General features: G+C 36.6%; 1 protein-coding gene across 1 annotated transcript; it reads right to left on the bottom strand.

Annotated features, from left to right (window-relative positions):
• Positions 1 to 1418: 1418 nt before the first annotated feature.
• Positions 1419 to 18876, bottom strand: LOC146138006 (uncharacterized). The gene is made up of 12 exons (XM_083394498.1): positions 18817 to 18876; positions 18448 to 18589; positions 18296 to 18365; positions 7806 to 7959; positions 7519 to 7665; positions 6889 to 7031; positions 6468 to 6583; positions 6141 to 6316; positions 3937 to 4006; positions 3683 to 3819; positions 2801 to 2896; positions 1419 to 1532 (listed from the first exon to the last, which is right to left on the bottom strand). The coding sequence occupies exons 1-12, from the start codon at positions 18874 to 18876 to the stop codon at positions 1419 to 1421; spliced, it is 1425 nt and encodes a 474-aa protein (XP_083250624.1).
• Positions 18877 to 19017: the final 141 nt, after the last annotated feature.

Raw genomic sequence — 19017 nt, 5'->3', positions numbered from 1 at the left:
GCCGCCATTCAGCTTTGTAATTGATATAATGTTTATCTTTTATGGATTTAAGTACTCGTCTATGGTAAGAGATTCGCTAACTGAAAACAAATAGACGCAATTTTTTTTGCTTTAGTTACAATGACTTGACTTAAGCGCACTTAAGTCACTGTTTTCAAACGACTTGACTTGTCTTAAGTCTTTCGGACAAATGACTTGACTTGACTTAAGTTATTTGGACAAATGACTTGGGTTAAAATGAAGCGTTTTTTTCAAGTATTTTTTTATAAAACTGAGCTATTTTTTAAAATTTTAGCACATAAAACAAATTGCTTGCCATATGTTGCGTTTTTTCTTATTTTTTAGTTCAGTTATTGCTCATAATCATACAAATTTAAAACTTTTAATAGTTCAAAATTTTATTTTTTAACAAGGACATGACTTGAAGTTGACTTGCTCTAATTATGACTTGACTGGGACTTGACTTGCGCAACTGATGACTTGGACGGGACTTGACTTGTTATTTATTCAAAAACACTTGACTTGGACTTGTTGTTTTACAATTAACTTGACTGGGACTTAAGTCAATTTGAAATGACTCGTTTACAACACTGCTGGTTGGAGAACAACATGCACGTTTCTTAAATTACTTGAACTGACGTCAAATGTAGGGTTATTATGTACTTTTATCATATACTTTAATTAATTCAGCCCAAAAGCACGCATTCTATAATTTTTTACATCCTGTGACTCATAACTGTACAGTCCATTTTCTGTTAAATGTTACTATAAATGCCGCTATGATGAGAAATATTCGAATTCTTTTATGCGACTTACGCGTCACATAACCTTTTCAATGAAGTTTTGCCAATGTAAAACCAATCAACCTAACTATATTTTTTATTTTTTTATACACTTAATCAAACTGGATTTTAGCTTCATATTTGCGCACGAGTGCGTTCGAGAAAAACAAGTGTTTCTAACTTTGTAACGTCATTCTAACGCCCCCAACTTAAAACTAATTTTCTGACACTGTTTTCATGTGGTTTTACGTAGTGGGACTTGAAGAGCGCCGAAAAAAGTACATTGGGCCGCGACGAAAAAAGTTTGCCGACCACTGATGTAACCTAATAAAAATCGATTAAGCCATGACCCAGTGCGGCAGCCGGAAACATTTAATAAATTTGAAATATGCGGACAAAAAAAACTTAATCGAAATCGGTAGCGTAAATCAGAGATAGAGTCTAAACACGCAAAGCTCATAAAATGTGTTTATTTCGTCTAAGGTTTCAATGTGAACATAAATGTTTTTTTATCAATAATAAAGGATACAAAACTGGAAGATAAGATATTATGGGGCTTAATTTAACAAAATAAAATGTCTTTGCTCTTAGCTGATGTGCTTATCCGTGCTAGTTGTGACAATACTTTGACTGTAGTCATGTCTTTGTATTAAATTCTTGTGCTTTCATCTCAGAATTCCACCAGCGAAGTAATACCAAGATGAATAATACAAAAAAGAGGAAGATCACGATCACTGTTCCAATGGCCAACTAAAAATAAAAGGTATTCGTCAAGTCGCACTGATATCGAGGGCTCTATTTTTTTAGGACATGAAGCCAGTACAGTATAAAGTAGGGCCTATTCAGCAAACGGTGCTAAAACGAACAGTAAGTACACTTTTGGTAGCTTATCCCAGTGTTTCTTAAACAGGTGAATGGTTCACCCCAGGGTGAATAAAATTTTTGCAGGGGTGAACCAACCAAAAGCGGTGAATAAGGTTGAACCATCAGAAATGGATAATAGTTCTGCAGTAAATCGATGACTGAACTGTTTTTTTTTTGGTGTTATTTTTGGCTTATCGTAATAATGAAGTAGGTTTGCACTGAGTGTATAAGAACAAAAATTTGGTGATGTTGTTTTGTGCATTTGTAGATTTATATCTCTGACGGACTCGAAAAATTGTAGATTTGCCATGGTAAAACTTAGCTTGAGTTGATCTGAATAAAAATCGAAACAACCTAAGTCATTTTGTGCTGTTATATATAGAGGAGATAGTTTTATCATATCATGAGATAAGGGTGAATGAAATCTGGTAATAGATGCTAGGGGTGAACAAAACTATAACGGTTTAACAAGCACTGGCTTATCCTACTTATTAAAGGCCTGCCTATTAATATAAGGAAAAGGTAGCCTTCTTAGCCTAAAGTTGTCCATTGCTGTGATTGACTTTTTTTAAGTAACTCACTTAAACCAGTTTGTGATTAAGACTAACGAAAGATTTCGTAATCATATTTTGCCTTGACTCTGTAATAAATATATTACTATAGTTTTGAAACGAAGCCAAGTTAACGTAATTTTGTGTTAAAGTAACTGCGAATTTGAAGCAAAATATACCTATGTGTAAAAAAATTGATCGACATTTTCTGTTTAAATAATATAGAGCTCTGTTTCATAAAGTGATACGCATGTTAGCCACCTTCGAGAAAATATTTTTAAGAAGGACAAAAATTAGGCTATACAGTATATGTTGTAAAATCCTAAAATTGTTGTAAATCCTAAAAATATGAGAGAGCTGAATTAAATCACGGTAACTATGTTTTAACAAAAATAAGAAAAAAAAAATACTTTTGTTTTCACTCAAAAAAATTTTACTTTACATTAGTATTAACGAGTTTGGTTTGCTGGATGCGCTTCGCTTTTAAAGAATATAGGCTTGTGGCAGCTTTCATCCTTTGGCGATTTTCGAGCTAACATTGCCCGTTGTTATTAACTCTGGTTGTTATCAAAATGCGGCATTTAGTTTAATCACATTAATTACCTGCAAGGGAAGATTTTCTACTGATATATAAACGGACTTTGACGACATAATGCCGTTATATTTCGCCTCACAGGAATATATTCCCCCGTCAGCAATCTAAAATAAGTATAAGTAAAAGGTTAGATATACACAACCCTTACGGTACTTAAAAAACTCAATATTAAAAGCTAAAATAATTCGGCGCTTTTAATCTAACCTTCAAAATACAAACAACCAAAGGTTTCCATAACCTATAACTTTTTTGCCATAATCATTGAAAGGAAATATGAGCTATAGCGTTAAATGAGGCTTTCCACTTTTTTAACGTTAAAGAGCTGACAAATTTCGAATTAGTTATTTGGTGTTGCGCATCCAGTGGTGAAAGTATGCCAGAACGGCCCACAACGGCGTCCCGGAAAAAGAAATTTTGCAGGTACGCCGTACAGGTAAAAATGTAATGTTTAATGTTATTTTTTTGTTTACTACATCGAACGAAAATCACAGGTGGCGTATAAGGTTACTTCTTTTATTTAAACTTCCCGTTATGACGAAAGTTTTCATGCGTTCCGCTAAGTAAATATTTTATTGTTCCGGTAACAAAAATTATTCGACTTTCACCCTGGATTGTAACCATCCGTTAATATAGTTTAAATATGAATATTTAAACGTCAAATACAACTTATCGTTTTATGTATTAGATTCTTTTAAATGTATATATATTTTCATTTATAAAGTTACATTTTCTTTTGACCAATGGCATAATTAAGTCAAGTGAGATTCTTATAGCGAGCAATATGTGCGTTTAACAAAATATGAAACTTCTAAATTAAAATCTGTCGAGAAACATAAGGTGCAGTCACAAAAAAGCCAAAAACATACTGCAATTTATTTTCAACAACTCACCCCAATATAATTTATACAAAAACTGCCGTTTTCATGTTCAATAAACCTGTCTTGTTTTTGCTGATCGCCTTTCGCCGCTTCAGGAACATTCCACGTTATGTTTGGCTGATTAGGATTTTCCCCTAAATCTAACCTCTCTGTTTCCAAATACAGGAATTTATAAAGGAACAAAGCAATTTGAAATAAAACACTGTTTCAATAAAAAACAATTTGAGACAACTAAGCTATAGGAGAATTGCTATAAACGTACTTACCATGTTCCATTCCAGAGCCATTCATTCCGAAATAACTATCATTTTTGGTAGCAATACAGTGAAGACAAATCTAAAAAAGTTTAAGCCAGCAAACAATATTCAACTTGAATTGATTAATGCTATACTGTCTGATAGTTCACTGAAAAGAATTTGATAGGCAAAGCTTCATTGTAAAACAGAGTCTCATTATTTGGCACGCCGCGAAAAAAAGTTAAGAAATAGCATTTTAAAATGCGTAATGCTTCCTGTATCAGGTAAAGGAATTATTGCAGCTTTTAAGGTGGTGCTTGTGAAAAGTCAACTGTTACAGTCAAAGATCTATTTAAATTAAATTTAGACAATTTTATTAAACCGCGAAGTATAAACTGCATTTCAGGGCTACTGTTTGTCTAAAATTTGAAAAGCTGTACAGTTCGTAGACCTTTTGTTTATCGTACGACGATACTAAGCAGTAAAAGCACAAGCTTTATGCACAATCTGAATCAGGGTGGTCCAAACCTAGGCTTATAATCATTTCATACAATTTCGAACGTGGCATATAACTTGACTCGGTAAAATACAACTTGTTACGTCATGCTGGCGTGAACCACTTTTTTGACAGGTTCGGTTAAGGTTAAGGTTCAGGTTCGTTTAAAATATTCAGTTCTGTTCCGGTTCGTCGCCTTAAAATCTTACAAAAAACGTTTTAGGTTCGATTCCGGTTCGACTTCCTGCTATAAAGTGCAACTCATACTAAGTTAAACTACAAATGTCTTTATTTCAAGGTATATTCGAATCCCTTTAATGTGCCAAAGGCCTAAAGCGTCATGTATCCTTTTGAATTTAAAATTTGCAAGTTCAACGAAAATAAACCCAATTTTTTAACCTGATTATAACTGGTTTAAGCTGCGGTTTTCGCTTGATAACAACAAGTGGTTTCAAGATTAAGTGTTTTATGACGTCATGTTTAACGTAACTTGTGACGTCATACCTGACAACTTTCATGTTCCCTCAAAACACCAATCCTGTGGCAAAATTTGGGGTTCAACGAAAGCTTGGAGAATAACATAGGGGCCCGACATGTTAGCAAAGGTAAAGAACCACTGCTATAGGGTGTCATTTTTAACGTTCAAGGGTGCCGAGCCCATTTTTTAAGCTTCCGAATACACTTTTTTGTGTACGATAAAAGTGCCAAAAATTAGGCTTTTTCAACCTTGTTGCACAGTTAGTGTGCTGTTACAATCTTGCTTATTGTAATGTTACAGTTAATCACTCAAAAAAAAAAATACGAGCAAGAATGTCGTGAATTGTTTATAATTTCTGTATGGTGCCGCAAGCCAAAAAAGGTTGCGAAACATTGGAATGAAAGAAATATTAGAATTGTTTGGTTATGATTACATTTTTCCGGTTTTACCACTAAATAAACCAGTTTACTATCGTTCGTCAAGTTGGGATCCAGGGGTGGCAAAAAAGACTAGTTTTTGGTATGTTTTAGACCGGTTTGAAAGTCACAGTACGTCCTATATGGAACTTTTTAAATAGCTGTTTTGCAAAATTATAAGTTCTATTTACGTTTTTTTTTTCTTCTCAATATGAACATAACAAAAAAGTACGACCCTAAAATAAATGACAATTCTTGCAACTTTAAAGTAAATAAACAATAAAATAAATTCTGGACAGTATTGTTTTACAGGTTTTCACTGTGACTAAAGGCCATCGCCCTGACCCTTTTCATGATGCAATTTCAGCAAAATTGATCTAGTTAAAAACATTCCACGCTTATAAAATGCAGTCATCTAAATTAAAAAAATTCGCGCGCGCTATTTTGCCTGTTCATTATTACTCGATTTCATTTGCGCACAAGTTCGACGAGAGCAGCAAGTTTTTCGAGATTTTATGTCTTTCGACGTTACTTTTTGACGATGCTTTGTGACGTCATCTTCAAATATTTCATACCCCGACCAAACAATAATCGTTGGTCCTCCCCTGGAACGCATGTAGCACTTTATGTGGCCCGCATAGAATATGCAAGAAATACTGTGGCCCGCAATGCTGTCAACCTTGGACCACCCTGATCTGAATCAACAAGTGCAAGGTTGTACCTCTTTATAAAGACTGTTGGCGATCTATTCTTGCTTAATGATATACAAAACTATAAGTTATTTTACACCATTACAACAATGCTGATTTTCGCTACGTTTATTACATCATTTTGGGTTACTTACGTTATTACCAGGTTTGACGTTGACATCGGGACTTATAAAGCAAATGTCGATGGGTTTTAATGAGGTAAAGTTTCCGCAACTCCTATTTATTTGCATCACATCCTCCTCTATCATCAACGGTGTTGGTTCTGGCGAACTTTCAGTTTTCCAGTTTTCCGAACACATTGTCTGAAAGTCTTTACATTTATAGCGTTTTAGTTTTATTAGCTATTTAATTTTTCAGAATACATTATATAAATTATTTCATTTAAAAATTGCTTTTGAGAAATTCATTTACAAAGTGAACGCAATAAAAAAACATTATTTACATTCATGGTCTTATAATACCTTTAAATGTGAATCCTTGAATGTTTCTTCCAACCATATTGTTGGGACTTGCACAAGTTGGTATTTGACCTTGAAGCTGTTTTCCCGATTTCAACCAGATAAACAAACCTAACAAGCTAAAGAGCGTTTTTTAAATAAAAAATATGTTCGTTTAGTAAAACACTGTTTTATCAGAAGTATTTTAAAATATGTATAAATCTAGTAATTATAGGAATATTATTTTTAAGTTTAAAACTGCCAAAATCATTCCAAGTCAAATCGTTTACAAGATGCTCTTTAATGGTGGTTTCTAATTTTTTTTTTTTTATCTTAAACGTTTGGTTATATTTATCTGACCAAGCCCTGCCAAACGAATACAGAACCATTTGCATACACATTCATTTATTTTCACAATAAAAAAAGTTATTTTAAAGTTTCTTACTCGCAATCACATTTTAGTGGATTGTTGGCCAGGTTTAAACTTTGTATACCAGTAACTTGGTCAAAGAAGTCGCTGGATATGCCCTCGAGCTGATTTCCCTCCAGGTTTAACGATCGAAGACGCGGTAACTTTGTAAAGGTTTCCTAAAGATCGGTTAAACTAAGTTAAATTGCTCACACCAAACGTTTCACTTTGCAATAAAATTTCCATGAGCGGATTAACTTACAGCCAAGGGCAGTGATTTCTCACCCAACTATGGGGCCTGGCAAAAACACACACATAATATAGGTCTGGTAAATCTTGACATCCTTGACAAAATAAGTGGGTCTGGTTTAAAGATTTTCAGAATTATCAGCTTAAAGATATGCGTCAGCGAATCCAGGATTATAATTTAAGTTACGCCATACAGTTAGGTCATAAAACAAACAGCATAAAGAAAGTGTGTTTGCTGCGAATAACTTTATTTTATTCGCGTGCCGCAAGCTGACAAACTATAATGCGCAGATGAAAAAGCATCTTAGTATTTTTGTTGTATGTTTAGGGGATATGTCCCAAAACGTCAGAAATTAATCATGGCTACGTTATATATATATAGTGCATTTGCGATTTATACTTTGTCATTGTGCTTACCGGATCTAAAGAAACAATTTTGTTTCTGTTGAGGTTAAGAGTTTCCAGCATATGCAATCCATTGAACGCTCCCGATTCAAACGACGTGAGTAAGTTTGCACTTATTGTCAATTCTACTAGTGATGTTAGGCCCTGAAATGTGTCGGTCTGCAAATAGATCCAGGAGTTTTTGATTAGGCTACATGATGCTTACTTAGCGGACGACCAACAGAATAATACAACTCATCATGAAAAAATAAAATAAAATAAAAATAAAAAAATAAAAAAATAAACTTTTTTTCTACAACCTTGATTGTCGTTAACTGATTTTGCGAGAACAATAAACTCCCAACCGACTGAAGCTCTGGTATTTGAAAACCATTCTTCGGCAAAGAGCTGAAACGATTTTGCTCAAAGTTGATCAGTACTAATCCACCCGGCCATGGCTCGGTGGGAAGAGATCTAAATTATAATTAGTAAAAAGTTTAGTTTCGATTTTATCATTATTCCTAAAACGGGTTGTAGCCAAATATTGATTTCATTAAAGGATTGCAGCCAATATTGATTTCATTAAATAAATGATTAAAATGAAACATTATCATGAACCTCATGGTTTCATTATAAAAATTTTGCTAAGATAATGCAGTCTTCTCAACTTTTTCGCATACCGGACCTCTTCGCCACATTTTTTTTTATCAGTTGATGCATTTTGAAGATTTAACTGTAAAGAAAACCGTTGAAAGTTGCACGCAACACATGTTTAACGACTATTAAAAATCGAACAAGTTTATGGTTACTGATAAGCTTTGATCGGTGTTTTCTAAAATGGTTCGTAAAACCCAAGTCACACCTATAGACCATCGCTCCATCTGTGCTACGCAGGCTCACATTGGTGGTCGAGAAACAACCATGACGTAGCGTTTGCTGCATTCTGTTCTTCCGCACCAATTTAATTCAAGGCACCAACCATCAAGTCACGAAACATTCATACATATTTATTGACAGATTTTGTTAACCCCGTTAAACCCTTCTGGAGTAACTTGACAGGTGAACACGAACTGTTATGATCAGGACCGGATTAAGGTTTTTATGGACCTGGGGCTGTAGGGCATTCAGAGGCCTATTGGTCTATTTTTATTATGCGTATTGTTCCAACCAGAATAAACATGAAATACAATTTTTGATTCACTTGTCAAACAGATTCATTTAACATATTTTCTAACTTTATATAAAGCGAAGCCGTTAAAAACTTTATAGCTGTCTATTTTTTTCCAAAATCTCGAGTAGAGCTAAATAATGCAACCTTTTTTGGTCCATAGACGAACGCATTTGGTTTAGTACTCTTTTAAGGACTGAAAGAGCGTTTGCCTGAACAATTAGTAATCATCAGACTATGATGCATAATCCCACAGATACGTTAGAAATCCCACAGATACGTTAGAAAACGCTTACATGAACTTATTTTTATTAATAAATCTAAACATTTAAGCTCCTTTGCTACTTTCGACGTAAAATTGGCGTTCATTTAGCAGGGCAGAAAAATGAATCAACATTTTAGGCAGTGATTCTTCCTGGTCATCTGGGTAATACTGAAGCAAGGTTATTTCTTGAAATTTTCTCAGTAATGACAGACACTTAAAATTGTACCTTTTTATCAAAATTCTTGATATCGGGACTTTAATGTCTAAACAAAATCATTAGATCCTGAAGCAAATGTGTCGCCTTATTTAAAGTCATTTTGCTACTGCAGTGCCGGACTAGTTCTAGGCCTATGAGACCGTTCCATTACAATTTTTTGATGAAGGTGAATAGCACAGCAAATCGCGTACAAAAGAAAATCGAAATCTTCTGAATAAGACGTAAATCTGCCGGAATACGTCCTAAATTCATTCGAATAGGCCTAAATATCTAAAATTTCCTGAAACTGTAGGTAGAGGGTATGGGACGATCGGGGCCGTCGGTCAGGCATCCGCCGTTTTGGTTTGGACGCCCTAGTTTGACCGGTGCCGTTAGAGCTTCGCTGGTTTAGCACAGGATTTTTGTTTTTGTTTTGGGTTAATGGTGGGTAATGCTGGGAATATAAAATGGCTTAGGGTTCCGTTATTAGGGAAGTTAGTGATGTAGCCTACTTAGGGGTGTGGTTTGGGGTTAGGTAAAGCGTTGTTTATAGGCCGGATTCTGACCTATAGGTCTTATTCCAACGGATTTAGGACTTATGGCAATATAGACGGTAATAAGGTATTGGTCCTATTATGGTCTTATGGCTGGAGTCCGTTGTGATATCTCTAGAACAGCGGTTCCCAAACTTTTCTAAAATTTTGCTTGGTGGACCTGTTGGAAGTATTTTAATATTTCGCGGCCCTATAAAAATTTAAGGGTCAGTTGACCTATTTTTCTTGTAGTACTCTAGTGCGGTCACGTTTCTTTCTAAAGTAACAATATTAACTTTCTAACTAAGGCGAACGATTCGCTTCCAACGGGTAGTACAGTATAATAGATGATTTGTGATGTTACAAGAGACATCATAAAACACGCTATGCTATATCATCGAATAATAAAGTATAACTAAAGACAATAATGGTGACAGATAAATGTTTAAAACATAGACTAATGTTAAAAAACTTAAAAACTAATTCTCCTTGCGGACCCTCTGAAACTGCTGTACGGACCCCAGTTTGGAAACCGCTGCTCTAGAATATAACTTTTTATACAAAGATAACATCGGTTGGTCTTATTAAATTGTTAGCGGTGGGCCTATTTTGTTGGTGGGCCTGGGGCTGCAGCCCAATCAGTCCCCGCCTTATCCGCCCCTGGTTATGATTGGTCAGGGTTTCAGTACATGGAAATAAAACCAGTGGTGGGATTCAGCCGGTTCGCACTGGTTTTTAGAACCGTCTCACGAAATTTTATGACATCAGCGAACCGGTTAGAATTACTGGTTACTGTCAATGGATTTTTTAGATCCAAGTAGCTCACGTATTTTTTTTAATGTGTAAAGGTCAAGTTCGCACGTAACAGTTGTACATTGTGTTAATTCTCATAATTTTAGTCATTTTTTTGTGATTGTTTGTCTGAAAATTGAATTGTTGCGTCATAGGTACAAGTCATGAGACGACCTTTGCTTTTTTGTGCGACTGTTGAAAAATATAACTTATGTAATAGAAGCGGCTGACAAAAAATTGAATCCAATCATTGCCCCTAGGTACATCAGTAACTCTCCTAAAAATTGCAACCCTAACTCTTTTTGTAACCCCACCCATTACCCACCAATAACACCAAACATGGCCGAAATTCCGGTGCCAAAACAGCGGCGCCCTCACAGCGCCGGTCAAACCAGGGCGTCCATGAAAACGCCGATCTAAGGCCCCCGTTTGATCTATATAGGCCCACCCTCTCCTACAGTTTCATGCGTCTTTTGGGACATTTAGGCCTTATTTGGATAAATTTAGGTTTTCTGACAGATTTAGGTTTTATTCAGACGATTTCCATATTTTTCGTTACTGGATATTACAGCATATTTCGCTTTATTATGTTGTTGGTTTTAATACGTTTTGTAGAATTTTCTGCTTTAGGCATATGCCTGCCACCTGATACAGTGATACTAATACAGCTATAGGCAAGGTCGGCTTTGCTGTTTAGCTATATATATACCTGCAATGAACTTTTAAAATAAAAAAATGAGCAATTGTTCGAAATAAACAAAAAACACAAGGCAAACCTTGTGTAGAGCAGCCCAGATGAATTTTTTGTTGACATTAATTGCAATCAGTACTCAATTATTTGGGCTACATGGAATATCTGTTCAGAAGCACTGTTTTTATATTGTAGTCAGACAACCTAAACTTGTAATGAAGCCTATTCGTGGGCGTAAATCTATATCGCCATTTGCAATATTGAATATAATAATGCTCCGCGGGCCACATACAATATTTTTTTAACACACAAGAAACTCAGAATTTTGTGATGTTTGATGCCGTGGGCCACTGGGCAACACCTAGCCTGAATTGCCCCCTACATCTTCTGAAACGGTTTTTGATCCCCGTTGTATTTATTTCGCCCCCAAGGGGGCCTGCCTCTTGCATAAGGCAATAGTCAACCAAACTTTTATAGCAAGAAAAAATTGCTGCTGTACTACCGACCTTATTTATTAGGTAAAATGTAACAAGTTTAGCGGACCGCTTCTGAGGCTTTGGTCGGCTACATCTAGCAGATATAGGTGTACTTTATATAGTGTTAACAAGACGGTTAACTACAAAACTACAAAAAACTAAACAAAGACAGTTTGCAAATTTAGGAAACAGCGTGCCAATATTTTGTATGCAGGGCTCAATAACTTACGTGTGCCTGCTTTTATTCTTGCTATGCACAAGTATCCTAAAATTACCAACAAAATAAACTTAGGTGTGTAATTTCCTTACTGTTATGGTTGTGTTAATGCAGTATTTGTAAAAGATTTGACTGAAATTTCCGAAAAGTTTGCTAAATGTGGTAAGGTTTCTCAAAGATTCTGTTACGTCACAAGCGACTTGAAACAATGTTTTTTTTGCCAGGGTTTTTTTTACTTTTTTTGACATATTCGTTCAATGTCTTTTGTCGGGAACGACAGAAATTTATGGCGGAAGCGAAAGCTATGTTTTTTATTCGAATCCACTCGAAACTGTTTGCGCCCTTCAAAGGGTTGTTCGGCATTACGTTCGATCTAAAGCAGCCTCCGAAAGATTGCCAGGCTTTGCAAAAATGCTTCTATTCAATGGTCCCGGATTCATCGGAAAAACTGAAGACCAACCTAGCTTTTAACATCGCTATGTTGCTGGTCCCTGGTCGGTGTGATAATGTTCATCACACTCTTTGGGGATGGATGTGTTCTCGTGCAAAGGTAAATATATTTCAAGTTACCACACTTATACTGTATTTATTTAAATGTTTTTGTTTCGATAGCCATGTAATGTCACATAATATACACTTAGTTTGAACAGCGATATTTTAGTTGCAACGTTGTTTAGGTTTGTATCCTTTCTACGAGGAATTGTGCATTCCAGGAACTATGCACTTAAAAAAGGCTTGAAGGTAAAGCATAAGTTATACCAGTATTTCAGTTGTTTGGTCGGAATAGCTGCATTAATTTAAGTTTTATTACAAAAAAAGTAAAAATAAAATTCTGAAAAATTCTGCGGTTGAACTTTTAAATGCGATGTTTGCTAGCTTTATAGCCTACTAAAACTCAACGTCATCTACTAGCACAGTAGTCGGCAAACTGTGGGCTGCGGCCATTTTAAGTTCGCCGCGAGCTATTTTTTAAATGGGTTTGTTTGGTCATGTAGTTATGTGCCGCGTGAATGCTGTACGACACGTATAGTGTATTGTAAGGTATTTTAAAAGTTGTTGTGGCTAAGAATTTTTATATTGTCTCACCGTGGTTAAGGCCGCGTGGTAAATGTGGCACAGTGAGGGCCCGTCGACTATATCATTTTAACTTTAACTATATATGAACGTAAAATTTTTCGCGATTTGCGCGTGTATTTTTGTTTTGTAGTATGTTTTACATTATGGCATGGCAGTGTTTTCGGCATCAAGGCGCCATGTAATATTTCACCCTTTCTTGGTGTCCATAACCATGACGCTGTGTGGATTTAGACTTCCTCCAAATACAATTTCTACCAACGTTTATCAAGTTAATACATTTTTTTATTCAACTGTAATATTGCTATTATATCGTGATTAAAATTTATCCAACTTTTACTACAAGATGAACCTTATGTATTCCTTATGTGTTTCGTGCGTTTATCTTTTTACATGATTGCGGCTACCGCCAATCAGCTGTGGAGATGATATAGTGCTAATATTTTATGCATTAACACGTATAAGGCAGGGATTCTTAAACTGGGGTCCATGGACCCCTTAGGGGTCCGTGAACTTGGTTTATGGGATCCATTAATGCCTGATTAAAATATTAGTGTATATTTAAGAAGTAATCAAACTATCAAACAAAACCTGCCTGTAATATTTTTTTTCACAAAGATTTTAGGCAACCCAAACAACGATAAGTTGCTGACAATTTGCATTCCGGCAAGAAAGAATATCGAAAATATAGGATTGCGAGGTAATTGCTGTGGTATTTTATATTGATAGATTCCTTTGGCTTAGTTGTACATCTTTTTAACCCATCTTTGTGTATTTATAGGTCTATCAAATGTCGCCGAAAAGTCCATTGCCAAACCTTCTCTGAAACTACCATTCGAACCGTTCCTGTTACCTGCTGACATGGTTGTGTTTCTTCCAACAGGATTCCCGACCAAAGTATCACGCGTGAATTTGATCATCACAACCGACACGTTCGAAATATTGTTTAAGGATATCTTAACCCCATCACCTGATAGTAGCCAAAATATCCAGGTCGTATCTAAATCACCGCAGCAGGTCTTCATTCACTGCACGATTCAACCTGTCAAGTCCTCCGTAAAACGCGCAATTACCTAAACCTGTTCAACCCAGACGGTCAACTCGATAAGGGCACATGTCTGCATCGCGACAAGCCAACCCGAAATCATATCTGACTCTATACAGACAAAATCTGTAAAATCCCTATCCGTAGCCATCCAAACCTTGTAGTTTGTTGCAACGCCAATTCCAACGCAAACCATCAGAAAAAAATGTTTTATGCCCGCCCGCATCCAAACCGTAAATCCGATTCTAAAGTCTATTCAATCCCAGACTTCCCAATCCGTTGTTAAACCCGCATCCACGCAGACCTCTACTTCAACAACCGCCCCTTTTTCTACTCAAACTTTTGTACAGGATTCGAAAAGTTCAAAGTCACTAGTTGTGTCGACTTCAACTCAAATCTTTCAACGTCCCATGCTCTCAGCGTCAATGTCTACTCAGACTTCCAAAAGTGATGATATGACTGTTTGCACCCAGACTGTAGAACTTGGCAGCTCGCCTGTAAGCACACAAACAACAACTGAAACTTAGCCGAGTGATCACCTTACACTGTAAACCATTTTGGGTAAAACGTCCTATAAAATTTTGGGTATTTTTGGGTAAAATGGTTTGATGCCCATCGGTTTTTACCCAAAATAAAGATGCTCAAAACTATTTACCCAAATATATTGGGCAACAAATTGTTTACCCAAAACCGTTTGGGTAAAATGGTGTTTATACTATACCCAAGGAATGTGGGTAGTTTTCTTACACTTTTTTTCTAACTTAACTCGCTATACATCGGACACTGGAACCCTAAAAGAACGACAAAGGCGCTACTACCAAGAGGAGTGGGCAGAGCAGGCGAAAGAAGACGCACAACGGCTGGTGAACAAGACAAGATCTAAAAAATCAACAAAAGATAGGTCTTCCATTCCGTTAAATTTTGTGGAGACTACTAAGACAAAACAACTTGCTGCTGCTGGATGTCACTCCAAACTGCCCACACCAAACACAATCAAGACAGCGAAAAAAGTGAGCACCTCTCAGTTGTCCGCTGCACCCAGCTTTCACAAAGCACCCAATGGTCCTCCTTCTACACTTTGTCCACCAACATATTTGAAACTCCGTGCGCCGAACAATCACAAGGCTCAAATTGTTGAAAAGAACTAGCCAAGCAAGTTAGAGCCACCTGAGTCCAAGCGTTATGGATCGAATCATCAGATCAAACCGAAAGATTTTGACTAATGCGCTCAAAATGGTTCCCAAATTTAAGTCGTCACAAGTTTTCGATTCTTCAACTTTCCGTGTACCAAAACTGGATAGCAAAAAAGAGGAAGATTGGATAGCAAGCATGCAGAGAGCCTTGACAAGGAAGAAGTTGTTCAGAATTTATGATGACCCTGAGCATCGCTGCACCTCTTCCTCGGTCGTTGGCAAGATGACGAAGCCAATAAGGATGAGGAGGAGAATCTTGGAGGAGGTTGATTTTCTAGATGAAATAAGGGAACTGGCGGAACCTTTCAACCTTGTCCCATGCATGTCCGGTGCGGCTCGGCTCATCGCAAAAATAAAGGTAAAACATTTTCATTCATTGGTGCTAATTCAATATGGCGCTGAAAACACGCTTAAAAGTTCATTATTTTGTATTTCATGACTATTTTCAATAAATGCAATATTTATTTTTGTCTTTCTGTTAATTTATAGGGAATAAGCGAGGGGGCGAATAACATGCGTTCGACATTCCATTCAAACTAAAGTTTAGACCGCAGACTCCTGCATTACCGTTAGTGTGTTCGATTTAAATTTGTAAATATTGAATTTGTATCTACGTTTGCTCAAGGGCGTAAATTTTAACTAGTTGTAAATGTGCCAAAAACTCCCCAAAAAAGTCCCCCGAAGAAATAGCGTGTTTAGACTTCAGTCATAAGACCTAAATAAGAACAACATCAATGTCGGAATAAAACAAAGTTCGCAATAAGACCAAATTATAACTAATACCTAATAGTATTAGCACTGTCTATATTGGAATATGTCCTAAACTCGTCGGAATAATACCTTAATTAAAAAAATATATATTACCTAGGCCAGAATCAGACCTATACAACACTTTACCTAAGCCCAAACCCCACCCCTAGGAAGTGGTGGGATTCAGCCGGTTCGCACCCGTTCTATAGAACCGTCTCACGAAATTTTATGAGATCAGCGAATCGGTTAGCATTAAGGCCCGTTTACACTACAGCTGCACTGAGCTGAGCAAAGCGTAATTTGCATTTAAATTCTATTGTGGCGAGCGTTTCACGCTTTGCTAAACTCAAGCCCTGTGCAGCAGCTGCAGCTAGATTAAAGTTACGCTTTGGAGCGATTTTCACGCTTTGCTAAACTCAAGCCCGCAGTGCAGCTATTGAAACACGTTACGTTTAGGGACGATTTTTACGCCCAGCGCAGCTCACTGCAGCTGTAGTGAAAATAATTTCACGCCCAGTGCAGCTCAGCTCCGCTCGGTGCAGCTGTAGTGTAAACGTGCCTTAATGCTACCGGTTGGCTGATCTCATAAAATTTCGTATACTGGTAATTACTGTCAATGGATTTTTGAGATCCAAGTAGCTCGCGTGTTTTTGTTAAATGTGCAATGGTCAAGTTCGCACGTAACAGTTACACATTGTGTTTTAATTCTAATAATTCTAATCATTTTTCTTTTGTGATTGTTTGTCTGATCAATTGAATTGTTGCGTTATAACAAAAGCGAAACACAATTATAATCCTGTATGATTTAAACAATCTAACCTCTTTACTACCTAGGATACTTACTTCCCCCATTTTTTTACTTTTAACCCATCCATTGGCCACCTCTAACCCAAACCTTGGGCAAACAGTTCTATTCCCTTACAGAGGTCTTACTATGTGTTTTCTTTGAACTAAACAGCAATCGAAATTTGTTTGTTTATTGTTGATCTTTCAGTAAAAAAAACTATACCCTACTACGACTGTGTGGAGTCGGTTAAAAATAAACTGAGTCCGACTCCGGCCAAATAAAGAAACCCGAGTCCGTGTCCGACTCCCGAGTCCCGAGTCCGACTCCGGTCAAATGTGCGATTTTATCGAGTACCGATTCCGGCCCTGACTTTAAAGCAGAGGTTCTTAAACTGGGGTCCATTAACCCCTTGGGGTGCGTAAACTATTTATAAGGGGTCCATTTAAGTAATCATTTTTCAAAGAAAACAGTTTAATTAAAATAAAACGGTTTTGCACTAACTGTATTTAAACTCCATTTCACTTTCACACATTTTGGACAAAAATCAGCAGATTTATGAAGTCTATTTGTATTGTGAGGTCAATTTATGTCGTCCTTTTTTAAAATTTTCTTCCCTGCCGTGGTCAACGCGAAGCAAAAAAAATTTTAATGGTCCGGGGTGAAAAAAGTTTAACAACCCCTGCTCTACAGCCTGTATTCCGCCAATTTACGTAACTAAAATAAACTCCCGAGACCGACTCCGACTCCGCAGCCCTGCGCTACTGCAGCTGGTTAGCTAACTTATGACTATTTGTTCATTTTATGTGATACGGCGATCAAATGTTATATACACCACACCGTAACAAAACTACCTACAATTTATTGAAGCAAAACGAAACGAATATGCGAACCGATCTGCCGGTGTTTGTCTTTTATATGGACAAACGCAGCAAAATTCTGTGTACCGGAGGTTAGGCGTGAAATATTTCGTCTTTCTTAAATTTAAATAACCCGATAATGTCCGTTATTACGATTAGTAAATCGACTACCAAAGTAGATACGTGATGGGTGTATTCTGTAGGTCACCTCGGAGATGTTTTTAGCACTGGTAAATAATCACTAATATTTCCTAAACAAAGTTACGACATGAGTCTTAAAAACTGCTCAATCTAGTCCAAGGGTTCTTAAACTTATTTTTACCGCGGACCCCTAATTTGTTTTTGCTAGCGTAATTCGCGGTACGCAAGAAATTTGTAAAAATGACGTCATGACGTCACAATACAAATAAACTTTATAAATTTGCTGATTTCGGTCCAGAAATGTAAAAGTGAAATGGAGTCTAAGCACATGTCCCGAGGCAGATATTACCTTACCAACTTGATTCTAAGCCAAAAAATGTTTTTGTAAAAATAAATGTTTGCTGAAAGATCTGCTTGATCTTTTAACTAGATCTTGGAAAACACGAACATTGCCCATAGCTTGCATATTTCTGTTCGCTTACACGTCGAACGTAACCAAGCAAAATTACGGGAGATATCGTTGATTTTGGTTAGTAGTTCAAACTTAATTATTGCTTGTGATAATTCGGTGCTTTATTTGCTTTATATCAATTTTAAGTCAATGTAAAGAAAATCTACTAGTTACCTCATTCCTTTTTTGGCACAATAGGCTTGCCCTTGTTGACATTGGCACACCGTGTTGCATATCGTTCGCTCTGTTACCAAGAAAAAATTATGCACAATAAGAAAGCGACAATTCTTCTTATATAATGTTTTTCTGAAATGTTTATGTCTTACGTTGTGGTATGCGTCTTTGTTGATTCAGTGGGCGACCGTAGTTTGGCTGTCGGTTTGGCTGGCGGTTTGGTTGCTGGTTTGGTTGCTGGTTTGGTTGCTGGTTTGGTTGCTGGTTTGGTTGCTGGTTTGGTTGCTGGTTTGGCTGACGATTTGTTTGTTGCTGCTTAATTGTGCATAAAATGTTCACCAAACGTTCAAATGTGTAAATAAACAGTATACCCGTGACACACGTGTATATAGGATGATACAAAACCACGAACGATAACAACAACATTTAAAAATCCACCAAAAGCAAAAACCATTACAATCCTACTTTGTTTGGCATTTATTAATTTCTAACACACAAACAAAATAAAAAAAATATCTTACCTGACGCTGTGCGGTTACAATTGCGCACACAAACAAGAAAATTGTATGTCGCAAGAGCATTTTGTCGTTTAAAACATACCAAGACACATTCAAATTGAAATATACTAAGAATGGCAACATCGGACGAGTGCGTTTATCCGTTATTGTTCATCCTACTTGAGATGTACTTGTTGCACAGGTGAAACGACGTACTCAATTATA

This window comes from Ascidiella aspersa, chromosome 7 (assembly GCF_963924565.1).
Source record: "Ascidiella aspersa chromosome 7, kaAscAspe10.2, whole genome shotgun sequence".
Lineage (NCBI taxonomy): Eukaryota > Metazoa > Chordata > Ascidiacea > Phlebobranchia > Ascidiidae > Ascidiella > Ascidiella aspersa.
This window is presented reverse-complemented; position numbering and strand designations above follow the sequence as displayed.

Excerpts from the sequence above, each read along its gene's own strand:
- LOC146138006 (XM_083394498.1), bottom strand. The coding sequence starts at position 18,876 with ATGCTCTTGCGACATACAATTTTCTTGTTTGTGTGCGCAATTGTAACC. Across the intron at positions 6,317-6,467 it reads TCAAGGATTCACATTTAAAG|ACTTTCAGACAATGTGTTCG; the intron begins GTATTATAAGAC and ends ATAAATGTAAAG. Across the intron at positions 2,897-3,682 it reads TTTGTATAAATTATATTGGG|ATTGCTGACGGGGGAATATA; the intron begins GTGAGTTGTTGA and ends TACTTATTTTAG.